The sequence below is a fragment of the Cygnus olor genome, chromosome 19 (genome assembly GCF_009769625.2).
Source record: "Cygnus olor isolate bCygOlo1 chromosome 19, bCygOlo1.pri.v2, whole genome shotgun sequence".
Lineage (NCBI taxonomy): Eukaryota > Metazoa > Chordata > Aves > Anseriformes > Anatidae > Cygnus > Cygnus olor.
Genome location: NC_049187.1, coordinates 9,623,870 through 9,641,638, shown reverse-complemented (window position 1 = coordinate 9,641,638; position 17,769 = coordinate 9,623,870). Strand labels below are relative to the sequence as shown.

Below are 17,769 nucleotides of genomic sequence, written 5' to 3'. Positions count from 1 at the left end.
CCGGGGGCTGCCCGGGACCGCGTCTCTTTCCCTCACAAAAAGCACAAATTCCCCTCAGCGCCACCTCATTCCCCGTGCGGGCCTCACACACGGCCCCAGCCCAGCGAGACGCTGCCCGACCGCCAGGCCACGCGTGTCCCTCGTTAATTTTTACCCTCATTAACTCGCCGCACCCGGGGGGCTCCCGGCCCCTCCCCCGCTCACCTGAGGCGGCGGCGGCACTGCCTGAGGCGAGGCCCCGCCCCCCGCCCCGCCCCGCCCGGCCCCGCCCCTCGGCGCGCTCCCGCCGCAGGGCGTCGGAGAGGGAGGGGGGACAGGGACTGAGGCGCAGGCGCGGCGACGGGCGCGCGGCCGCCTCGCGCCTTTCCCGCCCCGCCCCCGGCGCGCTCCGCCATTGGCTGGGCCGCGGCCTCTCGCGCCCCGCTTTGTGCAGCCCCGGCGCCCGTCGAGAGTGGGAGGGGAAACCCCGTGCGCGCCGCGCCGCCATCTTGGGCCCGGGCGGGGATGGGGGCGCAGCGGAGCCGCCGGAGCTGAGCCCGAGGCAGCGGCGGCCGCAGGCGGGGACCCGCGGGGAGCCACAGCCGCACGGAGCCGCACGGAGCCGCGCCGAGCAGGCCCGTCCGCCCGCCCGCCCGCCGCCCCACAGCCCGAAGCCGAGCGCCTCAGCGCCCAGCGCGGGGGGGGCTCCGCGGCCAGGTACGGAGGGGCCGTGGGGGGGCCGCGCCGCCGCCGCCCGTGCTCGGCCCCGTGAGGAGGGCGGCGGCGAGGCCCTGCAGGCCGCGGCGGGGCGGCGGCGCCTCTTTCTACTCCTCCATCTCCTCACGCACCGGGGCAGGCCCTGAGCAGCCGCCTGGGCCCGGCGGGGTGAGGCCGGCCCGGTAGGAGCAGGCCGCTGCCGGGCACCGCCTGCGGGCCTCGGCCGTGAGGGGCCTCGGCCCTGCTCCCGGGCCGTGCCGCCGCCGGGAGGTTTGGTGGAAAAACAGCGAGCGGGGGGGGTGAGGTGGGAGCCGTGCTGCTGCCCGCCGGGGGGCTGACAGACGTTCTCTGGTCTCCTTTTGTCAGCGCTGCTTCTGCCCAGACAAGTTACTTTGTCACCTGGTTGTCTGGTGCCCGCTTGCACCGCATCCTTGAGGGTTCTCTGACATCTCTGCACAGTTCTGTCTTGAATTAAAATTATACTGAGTTCTCCTTGCTGCAAAGCCAGGGATAGAAGTGTTTGATTTGGTGCTTTCTCAGGCTGTGGCTGTATTGCTTTGGAGGAGGTTACATGATGTGAACTCTCCAGGCCTTTGAAGTATAGTGGTTCTTGTTTCTCAAATATAAAACTACGCCTTGGTGTATAATATAGATGCTTTGTATCCTACATCACTTCAAACCCCAAGATGGAAATCTGAACTCTTACAGTTACTGGACATTGTGATATGGGATGTGTGCTTTGGGATCTTTCTGTCATGGTTTGGATTGAGGGCCTCTCATGCTGGGGCATTGCACGGGAATGGGAAGAAGATCCTAGCCCTGGGGGACTTATTAAGCCTCATGGTGTTTACTTACTATGATTTAAGGAGAAATTTAGTGGTTTTCTGTAGGGATTTAAACAAGTCTTAAATCTGAATTGAAGGAAGAACCTCCTGTTTTTACTTTCTTTTTAAAGAAAAAGTTATTGTAAAGGACGGTAGTTTGAAAGCAAACCTGTTATACTGGAGGTACCAGGATTCAAAATGTAAATGGAACCTTTAAAGTTACTTGCTCACCCTTATGCATCCAATGGAACCTAATTATGATTCTTTCTCACTTTTTGCTGTATCTTTCTGGAACAAAGGAGGTAGACCTTAATTTTGTTCTAAAACCTTATTTTATTTTTCCCCCTAAGGTGATGACTCCAAACAGTTGCATGTTGCTCTGATTTCTGAGGCTGAGAACAGAACTCTTCTGGTTTTTGTGTATACTGCCCCTAAGCTTATCTGATATCTGTGGAACTTCGTTCCTCTGCTGCCAGGACAGACACGTGGTACAGGTTAGACTCTTATAGGAAGAGGAAACTAGGATAGATGAAGACATACAAATGGATAAACAACCATGGCTAAGAGAATGGACTCCGGAGAAAGTGCTCTTACTGATGAGGACAGGTATGCAATATTTAATTTAGCTGCAGTGCTAGGGTGTGGTTAGCAAGAAATGATGTGTGTGCATGTGAATGCAGGAAGCGTAGGAAATAAAATGGCAGAACTTGATAGGGTGTGAAACCATTTAAAGGATAACCTGCGCGGCCTGTGTGCAGCTGGACAGCTGCTGAGCAAAACGTGAAGATGGCGTGATACGTTGACTTTATTTTAAATCAAAGCTGAGGCTTTTTATATAGAAAGAATGTAAGACCTGTGAATTCTTTAGAAGTACTCGCTAGACCTCAGGCTGAGTTAGCGTGTTTAACATGATGAAAGAATATAGCAAATACATTTATTCCAAAAACAGCTTGAAAGAAGGCTCTGCATAGCAGCAAGCTCGTTAGTCTGAGCCCAGAAACATGCAGGCCTTGTGCATTTTCAGAGAGAACTGGACGTGGAAGTAATAAGGAAATACGAAGTGATTTTCAAAAGCAGTTCATAAGAAGCTTCCTGGACCGCTATCGCTGAAGATGAGTTCAGCCAGATTTACTTGTGCTTGGCTTTATCAGATGCTTGCTGAAGTCCAGTCAGGGAAACTAGAGAGGATGACTCTGGAAGAACTGAAGAATGAGTAAGAAACTGGCCGGCAGGAAGTAATCTTATGAAAGAGAAAGTGTTGGGCTGCTACCACAGCCTGCTCATGGGACTCCCTGGGGATCAGTCTCAGAAAAAGGTGGGTTTTTTAAAGACGAGCATACAAAAACCCGAGAAGAGGAGGAGGGGATGGAAAACAACAGGGAGGCTGTGGGACCATTCTGTTAAAGAGGGCTGAGGTGTTTATATGTTTAGGAAGACCTAAATCTCCGTGGTGCACGGAGGTGATAGAACCACAATGAAATGTAATGGTATCTCGGGGCTTGCTATGGACTCACCAATTCAATTGGAATTCACCAATTGGGTGTATTTGATAACAAAACCGTTATCATCTTCCAGTGTGGTACGTCTTTACAGGAGTTCACAATTGATGCAATTATAGACTGTATTTCCAGCAGCCCTCTAAAGGAAGGTACCAGTTAGACTGCGTTCTTTGGTGTGTTTGACAAAAGTCTTCATCAGGGGAATAGTAAAATAATGAGTTGAAACAATTCTGCCTCTCACTAGATTTCCCTCCCTCCCCTCTGCCCACTTGTATCGATCTCTTCTCAGTGTTCATTGTGAATTAACGTCAGAGTAAACATGCAGGGAAGAGAAGGAAGATTATGCGCTGGGAAAGATCATAACTACCTGTTAGTTCTTGTGTAGAGATCTAGAATCTGTTCTAAATAATAGTGGTTGCATACAGTTCCCCTTATGACTAATATTTTTTCCAAATGAAAGAAAAACTAACATCATCTTTTTAAAAGTTGTTTCTGTTTTTGGATGTGATGGTACAGTGGCATCCTCTTTTATAGAGGGAAACTGAACTTGCCCTCTGAGTTTCTTTTCTGTCACATATCCCTGAGGAATGATCAAAAGAACACCTGGATGGCCAGATGATATTAAAAAAATAAATAAAATGCTTCAGACTAACTGAACAGCGGCCGTCTGGCTGCAGGGCGGTATGTTTTGAAGGGGAACCTGTAATATTCCAACTGTCCTGAGTTGGAAGCTGACACCTCTGCAGACAGCTATTTGCTTCTGTGTGGGTTGACCAGCTAATGGATTCAGCGCATGCAGCGTCTAATAAAACCTGTGATTACAGGTTCTCGTCTCTCCTAACACACTGTTTCTTGCTCAGCGTAAAGCTATGAAAATTCTCCATGCAAATGATATCCAGTGAAGACTTGAAATGGGCTGTGTCCTTGAGCTAAGCTCTGAGGAACTGCATGGGCCTCATGGAAGCTGCTGTGGCTGTAATAATCAACAGCTGGGTGCATCTGATGAGTTTGGTGGTAATGCACCTAGAACTACCTTGTTTCAGTCTGTACGGGTGGGTGCTCGTACTTGGAATCAGGTGTTAGTGAGATGACAAAATGCTGGTGTAGTGCTTGGTCAGAGGAAGAAATACAGGTGCTACTAGTATCTTAGTAAGGTCACCTTCCCTTTTTCTAAAAAAAAATGAAAAGATATACAGAAAATGGGTTGTGGTGACACTGTTTGTTTTTAATCTAACTGCAATGCAGAAATTAATTGTAGAGGTTTTGAAGCTAGCAAAACTGTGTAGAGTGAAGCATGATCCTCTGGCTAGTTGCCGTTCAGAAATAATGCTCTGAACTCTGGGGAAGTTTTACCTCTGAAAAGGAGCCAGGACTTGTTCTGAGTTGGCAGACTTTGTTGGAAGAAAGAAGGCAAGCAGACCAACCCTCCAGACCCAACCTCTGCTTTCTGGTACAAGTAAGCCTATGGTTGGTTAACTTTGCTATCGTATCGTGTAACAGCAGCAGCGGCTGCAGGTAAGTTGTGTGCCAGTCCTGTGGCTCTTCCTACCAGCACAGCTGCTCCCTGCTCCCACCCCTCAGAGGACAACTCTGAACCCCTGTATTGGGAACATAGAGACTGTAAGCGTCTGGAGCAGAGGGCTCTGAAGTGGGAGTGGAGCACCAATTCCTACAGAATATATATATATATAGCTGCATATAGCTGAAGCCATCAACAATATTAACCCTTATCACTAATACGTAGCTCATGTGCTGTGCTTACTGAATTCTGTTGTGTGCTAGTCTCCTCTGGACTTCCTTCTCCATCTGTGGGAAATACTGAGCTTGTAAGCTTTAAGGATGAATTTTTCCTGTCTTCTGTGTTCTGTCACACTTCAGCCCCTTCATCAGAGAACATTTCAGATCCACCTTTATTTTTAGATCTTGAATATCTTACAGCAGGGGTTGTCATGTGTATCCACCTAGTGAAGTAATGGGATGATGTAAAATCGTGAAAAGCTTGAGATGTGTTACTACTAGCAAGGTTCTGTCCCGTTAAGGAGATGAAAATGCTGTTAGCTGCAAGGTGGAATAGTTTAATCCCAGATGATTTACTTAATGTCTATAACTCTCGCTTAATATTTTCATTTTGCTGCATGATTCATCTTTAAACAGGGGGGAAAAAAGGGATGTCAATTTTATTCCATGATTTCAGTGTAGTTTGGATTCCTGCTTATCCTCCTTGGAATTTGAATGTTAAAAGCCTTTTTAAAGAGGCCATCTGTTCTTCAGGAAAGATTCCTGACCTTAGTATTAATTTGGAGCATTTCACCATCTTTTCTGCGGCATGACCCTTGGAATGGATTTCGTACCAAAGCATTGCTTTATTGCTCAGTTTAACTCCAGAAACTGTTTAAACTTAGTATCCATCTCTGTAAGCTTTCAATACATCTGTCATACGCAGTAACTTCTCCCTGAACTATCTGGGACTTGAGAGAAGCTCTAGGCTCCTGGCTTCAGTGCATTTCTCAGTATTGCTGCTAATCTATTTCTTTAAGCTGTGGAAAGAGCACGTTAGCTCTGGCTGCACCCAGTGGGGTCTGTGGTGCATGTCCCCTCTGTGAGGAGTCTAACGTCACTCTCAGAACGAGGGTGAGGTTCTCACAGTGAATGTGGCTTGAAGTCTGCTAAGAAATGGGTGGGAAGGGGTAACTGACTTTGTTGCCAAGCACAGAATTTGGTTTTCTAGCTTTCACTTTGAAGTGGGAACTGATTTTGATGCATATGTTGCAAAGCAGTGACAATTTCTTTTATACTGAAATAGCTTAGTTATAGAATTCGTTACTTAAAGACTGTTACAAAAACTGACATACCTCAGCAAGCAAAGAGTCCAGTAAGCAGAACCGCATATTTGTCAGTAAAGATTCTAGTTAGAGACTCGTTTCAGATTGTGGTATAGCCTGCACAGGGGTCCTGGTTTGTCCACTGTTTTTAAAAAAGTCTTCCCCACCTTGCAGCAGTGCTTTTTGAAAGCTTTTGTAGTGAGACGTGTGCCCTTCACTTGTTACATACTGTCTTATTGTGAAGTCAGGTGTTCAAAACCACTAACCTTGGAGTATTTTGGAGTACTTAGCGTTCCTTAGCCAACTCGGATTGTGAGGGAAGAGGGGACAATGAAGTTTCTGCAGGACAAGTTTAATCACTGCATGAGCAGCTCCCTGCCTCGAAATTCACAGCACTGCATTGCTGAACCCCTGTAAGTTAGCAGGTACTGCCATACGTACACCACCCGTAGGTACTGCTCAGAACAATACCGCCCTTCCAACGGGATGCGTATTAGCGCTTCTGAGCTCTTCAGCTTTCTTCCTGTGCTGTGGCCGGAACACCTACTTTCTTTGAGAAACAGCATACTTTGTGCTGTCCTCCCGAAGGGCTTGCGCATATGAATCGGTCTGTTTCAGCTTTTGTGTACTTCATGGACATACCTCCTCGTCTTCCTGTTCAACTGTCTGCCTAAAAAATGGATCAAGACGTGAACTCAGCCCTCCCAGCTTTACTTAGAAAGCAGGCGGCAAGTTAAAAGTACCTGCAAGAACAAGTGCATTGGATCAGAAGGTGCTTGCAGTCTGAAAGCTGCTGGTACTCGGATGTCTTGGAGTACTGGGACGTCTTGGAGAAGAGGAAGAACACGTGGAGATGGATTTGGAAGTCTTGAAGTACAGGGTGTTTGAGCAGTGTCACAATAACTTGGATTCTAACCAGCAGGTACTTGCCGGTATTTGCCAGTGTTGGAAATAGTCAGTGCCTGTCCTGAAGCTGATGCTGTAACTCTGGATCTTTCACTTCCAGGAGACATGGCACTGCAGTTGCTGGCTTGCTCCACAGCGGACGAAGGGCAGTGTGTTGTCAGTCCTGGGTGTGAATCCTTACTCAGGAGAGCGGTAAAAGCGCTCTGAGCAGTTGCTGCTCAGATTGAGACCTGGGGTTGGCTGCTGTGTGGGCTGGCTGCACGCGGCTTCCCCTCGCTGCCGTGGAGGAACTTCCTCTGAAACTCTCTCGATGGAAACGACTGCTCTTGGAACCAGCGCGGCGCTTCCTCTGGAATTGTTTTCGCCAACGTCGACAGGAATTAAGCTCCAAAACAGTTGCGTGCTTACTATCGTGGATTAGGCTTGGTTTAATAGCGTGTGTGTATGTTTAGGACTGAGTGTCGATGCTTTGGTTATCGCTTGGGAGAGAAGTCCTTGAATTCCCAGATCTTGAGCAAAGCACGGAGGAAAGGTGCAGATCGTACAAACCCCTCTTACCTACCTGCTGCAGCTGTCCCTCCTCCAAGGTCTAGATAGGAGTGTTTGCTCTAAACCTCAGCTGTGCGACGCAGCGGCTGTTGGCTGTGTGCTGCGAATGAGATTTCTTGTCAGTCACCTTTCTTGTGGCTGCAGGTCAGCGTTGGGGGTTAATCTTGGCTGAGGAAACACCAGTTTGCTTTTGAAAAAGGTACAGGCTCGTAAGCTTCCCTGTGTTTTCAGTTCTTTGCAATACTGCTTCAATTTGTCATGTGGATGACACACGGCTGAATAGAAACCTTTCTAGGCTGAAGCCATGTTCTGTATTACAAGTACTGCTGTGCCGCTGGCTGGCTGCCTGCCATGCAGGAACAGGAAAGGAAGTGGTGAATTCCTAGCAGAAATCCTCATTTGCTTCACTGATCACACCTATAACTCTTAACTTAAAACCTGGGACAAAAGCAGGCGTTTCACTGCAAAATGACAAAGGTGAACCTGGGCAGTACAGACTCGTGGTTCTGCTAGCTGATGTTAGTTGGCGAGTTAGTTTACATTGCTAAAGCCAGTTCCTTCTACATAAGAAAATTCTGGAATGTTGGAAGTCCTTAGCCCAAATCTAACTTCAGTGCTATCACATCCACTGTGGAACATAGACTAGTGAGTAAATCTTACAGCACTGGTGAGCTATGCTATTTAAAAAAAAAAAGCTGCTAAGCCTTGCTGTAATGTAGTGCTGCTGTGCTAACCAAGCCGCAGATGTGTTGACTAACTTCCTGAACATCTGACTTGTGGCTTGTGCTGCTTTTTGGACCTGGGCATGTAGAAGTCCAGGCTCCAGTTAAGGCTGCTGCAGCATTCTTGTGCTGTCTCAAGTGATTCTTAACTGTTGGAGGCAAACTGCACTGTTTGCTTCTGCTACAAGTCTCAAAAGTGTGGTAATAGTTCCAAATAGCTGGTTTTGTTAATCCTCTTCAGGTTTTTCTTTTGGAGTCGGACTTTATTTTCAGTTCCCATCGGCTGTTTGGTCGGTGAGTACTGGTCTACTCAGTGACTGTGCAAACCAAGAAGCTCCTGGAGCTTTTCAACAGCTTGGAGTCTTTCCTGATAAAGCTGAATGAGTACTAAGAGCGTGTTTCTGTTCAGAGTTCTTGCTGATAGAGGGTCAGAGCAAATGATATGGGAGTCTGGCTGGAATGGCTCTGGCACTGATTCAGTGATTGGGGAAGTACAACAACACTTGAATGTGAAAGGAAAGATAGTTGGGGGAGAGAGAGGAAGGGTGTTTTTCTTTGCTTGTATAAGCTAAATTGGGTGAATTGGGCTGAGTTCAGTGAATAAGTAGCAGTTCTGATATGTTTTTATTTTTGTTTTTTTCTTTTAGTGCCACAATGGCAACTGCACCTTACAACTATTCCTACATCTTTAAGTACATCATTATTGGTAAGTATGAAGTGGACACATACCTATCGGTGCTTGTTTCTGTGATCCTGCCTACAAACCCTGTGCCTGACTGTTGTTGACTTCTGTCGCACATTGCCTGCTGTAGCATTAATTCTTCTGGTCCAACTCGTCCAACCTCAGTCCCTCACAAATTGCCACGCTTGCCCTGAAACTTCAGCCACTGACAATATAAAGGCAAATGCTTTTGTGCGCTGGTACAGCTGGTGCCAAGCGGACTGGGGCAAGTACCAAAGAATACTCTGTAGAGTTCACTTTGTTGCTGAGATCCTCAGCAAATCACTGCTCTTCTTGACATACTTCAGCGTTCTTGAACATCTTCCCTGCTAGGGCCATGGCACTTAGCACCTTGCACAGCACTGGGGGGGTGGGAAAAGGGTTCTAAAAACTTGTGCGTGTTGTCCCTGAATCAGGCTTATATTTAGGAAAATCTCTAAATGCACTGGAAATGGGAAGAGCTTTTGTGATGGCTTCTCAGATGTGCTGGTTTGCTGTAGCACTGTTACTGCCTTTCCACCATCAGCCTCAAAGGTCTTAAATTTTTTTGGAGACAACCCAAGTGCTAACTAAAATCCCTTGCTTTAGGCTTATAAGCCTCTGTTAGGCTATAGTTTTGTGTTGGAAAGGTTGCTTTTAGCTGCAGCTTCCTTGGCTATTCAGAGCCAGCAACTTGATTGCCTTTATTACTCTGCTGGAAGAACTGGTATTGCTGTTAATTGTTTAATTCTTAATGATCTTGCGTACGTGGCAGTGATCTGCGATCTTGTAAGGTGTGTGAGTCGGGGTGCTGTGGCAGCATCAGCCAGTGGAAAAGTGGTACTAAAGATCTTGCTGTTTCTCACTGTGGGTGTTGTGTAAGGGGATCAGTGGAAGTGAGGCAATTTCTTGGTGTGTTCTGGTCGGCTGTCAGCATTTTTGATGTGCTTACCGGCAGCTGGAGGTGACAGGAGGAGGGCAGGCACTTGAAATGTGTGTTGCGCTTCCACTTCTTGCAGGTCAGCTTGCGACCTACTGAAGCAGATGTGAAGTCAGTAATGCAGGCGGTCTTTGTGTTTCTGTTCCGCCTTCGCTTGCAACCCTCCACCTGTAACCAAAATTACAGTGCGGAAGTTGATAACTTTTAAGGGCTGTAGCCAGGCGTAGAACGCTGCGTACCAGACCTGAGGGAGGACTGGCTGCCTGTATCTGTACTCTTGTTGTGTGAAATGAACAAAACGGACTTGTTGTGACAAAGATATGGTGTCAGCCTTAACTGTCCTTTCTGTAACAGGGGACATGGGTGTAGGAAAGTCCTGTTTGCTTCATCAATTCACAGAAAAGAAATGTGAGTATAAATTCACAATATTTATTCGAACTGGTATACTTCGTCCCTCTTTCCTGCCTTTCTGCTTCTGTCATGCATGAGCTTGATGCATTGTCTTTCTGAACCTAGGTTTGTTTCTAACCATGTGATTGTATGCTACTTGCTCAGATTTGTTTGTTTCTGACTTCTGCAAATATGGAAACAAAATACCGATGTAGTAATAGTGAGAGTGATGCTTCAGGCCTAACTGAGTGGCGGGAAGACCACGTCCATTTTTATAGCTCTTCCAGGGAACTGTGATACGAAACAAAGTGAGATTTATTGTCTGAAATGTGCATGCATTTAATATTGGTATAGTTCAAACACAGAGTCGTCGTTTTTAAAGATGAAGGAATTAAAGGGCGGGCAGTTCATTTTTCATTGTTTGCAGGCTTAAGTAGCATTGTCGTCCTCTGTAGTTGCTGTGACTCATGAGACTGGGACTGCCCTGCATGATGGTGATTAAGGGTTACTGCGTTCCGTCTCCACTGTAATGTTTCCTCATGTATGTTATCACAGCAAATTAACAATTATCTTCAATTCTTCTTACCAGTGTGCATTGCATCTGAGTTTGCAGTAGCTCTTGAACTCTTACGACTTTCCCTGTAGCTCATGCTCAGTGGATAAATCCGTAGTTATCTGTTAATCAAAATTCCAGATAACCCAGTTGTTTAAATGCTACTTTGCATATGGTTAAATTCACAAACAGGTGGTTCTGTGTTTTTTTAATTCTTGAAAAATATCAGCATTGAGTAGAACTTGTACAGCCAAACTAACGTGTCAAACACCTGTACTGCAGGACTCACTCTAGACAGCTTGAATATGTGTTTGTCCTTTCTCAACTTTCTTGATCTCTCTTAAAGAATTGAGAATTAATTTTTCTTAAAAAATGAAATTCTAATTAGAAGCCGCTTTTTTGGTTTGGATTGGCCATATGATAGCTACTTGTGAAACTGGCTTTTTCATGTGGACGGTCATACTGTTACTCCATCTGAAACAACCTGGATGTTTGTTTCTCAAATGTTAGAGGCTTCTAAGTGTATCTTGCTAATTCTTTAAAGCTGTCTTTTCCTACTGGATTAAAATAGCTAACCATTTCTGCAAGGATAGGACTGAGAATCAACTGACTTGATATCTTCTGATGCATACAGCTAAATGGTATCAGCAGTAGGATTCATTAGAGAAGACTTAACTTCTAAAAACTAAGAACAATTCAGGAAATCACTTTATTCCTGGTTAAGTGATACAGGTTAGTTACTGTAGCTGTAAAAAGTCTCTTAGAGACTGAAAGTCTAGTCAGCATAACAAAACTGATGGCAGTAAGATCTCTGTAGCAAGGAGACCTTGTGCTAGAAGGATCTGATCTTCCCTCTTACTTCTCGTGACAGTTATGGCGGACTGCCCCCACACAATTGGTGTTGAATTTGGCACAAGAATAATTGAAGTTAGTGGCCAAAAAATTAAACTACAGATCTGGGATACAGCAGGACAAGAGCGATTCAGGGCTGTCACACGAAGCTACTACAGAGGAGCAGCAGGAGCTCTCATGGTCTATGACATTACCAGGTAAGATGCTGCTGACGCTTGTATTGACGCTCTGTGCGCTTCAGAAGCTATTTGGGTACTGCGGCCTTCTACTTACCGTCTTGTCTGTCCTCTTGACTTCATTGAAAGGACTCTGTGTTGGGATGTCGTGTGTGAAGCTTACTACGTTTCTTATGTGAATAACTTTGCAGCATTTAAAAAGCTGCAAATGAAACGTAGGGAACTAACTGAACTGCTTTTCTTGGAAAATTTCACTGCCGACAAGCCCTAAGGATCTTGCAATTTCGGGTCTTGGCTGCCTGTGTTGAAGTTGGCTAAAGAACTGGCTTTCCCCTTGGAATTACCCCTCAGTGTATGGATTTCTATCTTCCTGGTGATGCAGGGAGGCAGAGGATTCCTGCTGCTTGCCTGGCAGGAATGTTCTTAGAGTAGGCATAGGACAGAACATTACTTCTACTGCAGTGGGCTATGTAAACATGCTCAACGTTCTCTCAGTACATAAGAACTGGAGGACGAGCCTGCGGAGAGGCCCCGAAGTCAGACTTCAATAAAAGGAGACCGCATGGAAGCTATCCCGTTCTTCTTTCACAAATGAAAATTAAAGATACTACTTAAAAGAATAATTAGATGTGCAACGTGAAGTACTTCTGCCTTCATGTCTCCCATCTTCCTTTGAGGCTGTTCTTGATATTCTTCAAGCACCTCCTGTTTTTAGACATAGGTGTATCGCCTGTTTGCTTAAACCTCAAGTAAAAACGAAATTACCTTATGTACTGTTTGTTACCAAAGCTCTGTACTACTGCACAGGGCTCTGAAAGAGTATCTATCAGGAAATTCTTTAGTGTTTTATACAACACAATGTGAGTGTTGTCCTTGTGAAGCCAGCAGTAGTACTGCTACATACTGGAAGAGGGAATTGGTCTGTCTTTCTGTCTTCTGTTTGTGTTGCAAGAGTTGCTCTGTGGCTTGTTGAAATCTTGGTGCAAGTCCAAACAAGATGCTGCTGTTTCTTCTTTCTTGAGGTGGGGAGAGGATTAGGTATGACATGGTAGAGTGGGTAATGGATGCTAACTGTACTGTTGGTCTTAAGTATTTTAAAAACTCTGTAGCTAAAACCTGTGCTCACTCGATTCTTTGCAGAAGAAGTACGTATAATCACTTAAGCAGCTGGCTGACAGATGCAAGGAATCTCACCAATCCAAATACTGTAAGTTGGACTCTACTTAGCTTGAAATCAAGGTTGATTATCTCAAAGCGAGAGTTAGAAGGCTTATGCCAAAGCATCTGGAGTGGTCACAGTGTTCTTTAAAAGAAGCTGCCTGTGTTTCTCAGCTACTTAGTTCCCAGTTACCCTTATGTCCCCACCCTGCAGTACACTGGTAACTCTTCCCTTACTGCAATTGGTGCAAAAGTGTAGGCTTCTCTGTAGGGAAACAGTGGTTTCTTCCAAAAATCTTGCTCTGCTTTACTTGCTTTTTGGGCTATTTTCAGCAGTTGGAGACCAAAATTATGGTCACTTCTGAACAATCCTTAACTGCTGTTACTATTTCGCATTGCCTTGTTGGTGGTAATGAAGTGAATTTGAACTCATCTTAGACTGGAATGTAAATTAAATCTCAAAAAAAGCTGTCCAGGTCTCTGGAGGGGTGGTGAGGGAAGAAGGTTCTTCTGTGTCTGTTTGACTAAACAATGAAATTGTCCTTCAGTCTTTGTGAATGACTCTAAAATACTTTATAACCAAGCTCATGGGAAGACTCTTACTGTGGTGAAAGAACTGCTAAAGATTCTGGCTAGATTAGCAGGTGACTAAAAAAAAAAATGCAAGAAGTGTGGTTCAGAGTACAACTTTTCATGAGTAAAGAATAGGAGTACTGCTTTTTTTTATGACCACCTCATGAGAACAGATTAAAGAACTTGAAAGTGGCAGCAGGGTGCTATTCCTGACTGCATAGAGGGGGCACTGCTAGAACAGTGTCCTCCTGAAGATGCATGGGTATTGTAGCAGTGCTTTTCTGAACGCTTCATTTTTCTTTTTTCATCTTGTAATAAAGGGGTTACTGGTGGAAAAAGATAAGCCTTTTCTCAGACTAATTTTCTCTCTTCTGAACTAGGTGATAATCCTCATAGGAAATAAAGCAGATCTGGAAGCACAGAGGGATGTTACGTATGAAGAAGCCAAACAATTTGCTGAAGAAAATGGTGTGTCTTTTTTCTCTTGAGGTGTTACATTTCCTACAAGATAGCGATGTTAACGTGAATCCTCACCCTTGATAGATGCAAGCTTGCTCTTCCAAAGTAATGTAGTTATATGTACAAACTTCTACTGTGCCTCAGATAGTCTGGCTTAATTCTAACTGTGCTTGGTTTTAGAAATCAGCTTGTGTATTGATGCCTTAACTTAGCACTAAATGGTATTTTATGGCTAAAGTAGTCTCTTGCATGCAATCTGAAGGTCATAGAACATTGCCTGACTGGAGGCTATTTGAAGCGTATTATGCACTGACAGTTAAACTTCTGTTTTTAAACAGGTTTATTGTTCCTTGAAGCAAGTGCAAAAACGTAAGTTACTTCTGCCTAGAGTTAATGTACCAGATGTGATCTGTTTAGCCATAAACTCTATATTCCTCTTAAATATAGCCATGAGGTTCAGGTGTTATAAGGTTTTACAAGTGGAAACCATTTTAAATGGTCTTAGTGTAAGGTAAGGGTGGCCTGACAGAACACAAGGGATAGCATCTCCAGACGTGCTAATAAATACGGTTCTGAGTGGCACCTGTTTTAATGGAATCTTTTTTAAACAAAAAGGTTTTACTAACAGTCACTCCACTGTCTTGTAGCCTCTTTGAAACTTGTGTACGTGTGGCTCAATGCCTTAGCTTATTTTTGATATTCCATGTTTTGGGATGGAGTGGTATTCAAGGCTATTCCAGGCAGATTTAAAGGCTAGGGAGTGAATTACCGTATCAGAAATTGTCCTGCAAATGAACTGTTAAACTTCACGCGTGTGCTTAAAGTACCGTAAGCTTTTCTTTCTTGAGAAAAGAGGACCAGGGTAGCAACAGCTTTTACTTGGTGACCTGTCAAATCCCAGCAAGGGTGTCTAGCCAGCTGCCTCCATAGCCTGCTTTGCTGTGCTCAAGTGTAACCTAAATAACTCCCGCTGCTCTCTTCGTAGTGGAGAGAATGTTGAAGATGCATTCCTGGAGGCTGCCAAGAAAATCTACCAGAATATCCAAGATGGAAGCCTGGATCTGAATGCTGCAGAATCGGGTGTACAGCACAAACCATCGGCTCCGCAGGGGGGGCGACTAACCAGTGAACCCCAGCCCCAGAGAGAAGGCTGTGGCTGCTAGTGACCTCTGTTTCATGGCTTCATTTCTGACCTTTCACCTGTCTGTTGGGAGCAGTGCTTTTGATTGCTTCCATGTCTTCTGTACATCTTATTGGGTTTAATTAAAACTGAAACAAGTTTAACACAATACTAAACTGCTAAACAACTTTAGATGTAATCAGGTTATCAAAGGCAAGTAGAGTAATAAAACCTCTCCTGCATGGTAAATCTAGAAGTTTTTTTTCCTTGATTGTCCTTGTGATAGTGTCACAGATACGTAATTTAAACTGAGCACTGATGCTGGACTCATGATTTTACACTTTTGCAGGGCTTTGTCTTGTACGGTTTAATTTTATGGTTCTTCAGCCTTTCTTCCCCACCTCTAACTGTGTAGAGCTGTCCATAGTAAAGGATAAGTTTTTTGCTGTGAAATGACTTCTGATGGTAGAAAGGGGCTCTGTAACGATGTGCTTGTTGAAAGAATTCCCTGTGGTGTGCATGTTGGGGGCAGGGGTGGGCTGGCACAGGAGTGTACAACTTGCACAGGGAAACAAACCATTCATTCTTGTGCTCATAGCTTTACATCATTTTTTTGCCACTTTTATCCTTTACATTTGTTAACAGAACGTAAATATGTATAAAATTTGAAGGAACTGAGCTAACAGTTAAATACATCCTGTGTATATGATTTTAATGAAGAAAATGATTACTGGCATTAGAACAGTATATAAGAAAGTATCAGTTTGTACAGTATGACCTATATGTGGCCACATGCCCCCTTAGTACAGATATAGGTGTAACTGCAGTTCACTAACATAGGCTTAACTCCTCGGTGTTGACAGTGGACATTGTGCTGGGGGAACTCTAATCTCAATGCAGAAATTAACACTAGTGGAATCTGTCATTCATCTTTGCACTGTGGTATATCTATGCCATTTTATTAATCCTGTTCTGTGCAATCAGCAGTGTGCTAACCTGCTTTCTTCTGTAAGCATTTTGCATTATTGGGCTTCATTACCTGCCTTGCATTGTATACAAAGGCTGGTTCTCTTGCACACCTTACGCTTTTATACCTTTAACTTTTTCAATGGTCAGATACTGAACTGGACAGTCAAAACAACGTGCTCTCTAGGGATTTTTAGCTACTGTTGTATTTTAACAGTACCGTGTGAGGGTTCCTTTTAAGACTTGGGTTTCTTCAGAGAGTACATCCTTAACAGGGTGACCCAACCTGTAATACTTCTATAAAGGGGAGATGTCAAGTGGTGACCGTGCACATATGGATTTTGTAGAACTGCATGTGGGGTTTACTATGTTGTCAGAATTAAATGTGTTGCTCTCTATGCAGTACTGTATTTCACATGCAGCTTCACTTGGAAAACATCAAATACGACTTCAAAATGGAAGGGGTAAGTGTTTAACTGATCAAATGTCCAACCTTTAGTCTTGCTGCAGTGTTTAAAATACAAAGTAGTCTTAAAATCTCTCTCTAGACACTAAAACTATACAATGTTCAGACTTGTAAGTCAACAGTGGTACCAGAGTATTGTACAGTCAATGTTAAATAAAAAGCCAAAACTGGAATGTGCAAACAATAGGATTTGGGTAACTTGTGCACTGTCCCTTTGTTTTGTCTGGTAGTCTTTTTTTTTCTTAAACTAATATTCTTAAATAGATGGCTATGTTCAAATCTACAGCTAAAGTGTCCTGCTTAAACCAAGGTTGCACCACAAAGGGTTTGCCCAGGGACCATGACCTGCTGCTGACATGAAGTTCGGAAGTAAATGTTCTAATGACTACAGCTTGTTGAGGTGCAATACCTGTATTCCCAGAATAAGTTACAGTAGGTCTTATTGTTTCTGTCACAGAAAGGATTTGTTTGGACTGCTGTACTCCTCATTTGATGTAACAATGCTATTAATCTAAATATTTGTAAATAAAGTACCTGTATCTAGATAAACCAGAGTGGCTTGTGTTACTTGCTCTGGTGCTCTCTACTTCTGTGCTAATGTTCCTTGGAGCTGTTCAATAGGAAAGGAGCCCCACTGCAGCCCCTCTACCACTGCAGCTGGCTTGCCTAAGCTGCTAACAGGCAGTTCTGCTCACCTGCAGTCAGGTCTCTGCTTTTTGAGGAGAAGTATCTTACTAAATTGTTGGAAGAGGGAAGTTATGCAAGGTGCCCTTGTAGTGATGGCAATTGTGCTTTAATTGCTTTGTGTTAACTTTTAGGAGACCTTCATGGTAAGAACTTCACTGGCTTTTTTTTTGCCAGTGTCTTCTACTCCTGGAGAACTAACAGGCCAGTGCTGAGTGTGAGAGTGTATGCTCCTAGTGAAATGTGACACTTGCTGCATAAAAAAGTTACATATCAATAATGTAGATGAGAAGGCAAGTCTGAGAACAACTTCAAAGCCTGTCTCAATCAAAAGGAGGGCAGGAGCTTTGGGAAGTCCTTTGTACAACTTTTTCCTTAGGCTGTGTGAGTGGGACAGGCCTGCTTTGCAGAGGTGCATGGGGCCTGCTCATGTGGAAGAAGTTCTCCTGTATCTCATAGTGCCTTATTGCTGCTGCTGCACTAAGGCTTCGATCTCTTCATTTACAAAATTTTTTTAGTTAAAATCATACTGCTTGCAAGTTTGTGCAGAATTAAAAACCACATGCCCGTGCTTCAGAAAAGCAATACGTGTTCCTGTTCAGAGAAGAAAGCGTAACGATAGTCACAAAAGGTAGCCAGTAACTTACTACCTAAAGATCAGTGTTTGACAAGGCTTGCGGTCTGCCTCTAGGAGAGAGGGACTCAGGGCTTGCT

The 17,769-nt window shown here is 44.6% G+C and overlaps 1 protein-coding gene across 7 annotated transcripts; it reads left to right on the top strand.

Annotated features, from left to right (window-relative positions):
* The first annotated feature begins 464 nt into the window (after positions 1-464).
* Positions 465-16,920, top strand: RAB14 (RAB14, member RAS oncogene family). 7 transcript variants are annotated; one of them, XM_040531221.1, is made up of 9 exons: positions 465-696; positions 1,871-2,126; positions 8,666-8,724; positions 10,013-10,066; positions 11,473-11,650; positions 12,770-12,836; positions 13,741-13,828; positions 14,158-14,188; positions 14,805-16,920. In XM_040531221.1, the coding sequence occupies exons 2-9, from the start codon at positions 2,077-2,079 to the stop codon at positions 14,980-14,982; spliced, it is 705 nt and encodes a 234-aa protein (XP_040387155.1). In that variant the 5' UTR covers positions 465-696; positions 1,871-2,076; the 3' UTR covers positions 14,983-16,920. The 7 variants fall into 7 exon arrangements, with proteins under 7 accessions (XP_040387155.1, XP_040387156.1, XP_040387158.1 ...); XM_040531224.1 differs by lacking the exon at positions 465-696 and adding an exon at positions 2,672-2,835; XM_040531227.1 differs by lacking the exons at positions 465-696; positions 1,871-2,126 and adding exons at positions 2,945-6,763; positions 6,848-7,142.
* Positions 16,921-17,769: the final 849 nt, after the last annotated feature.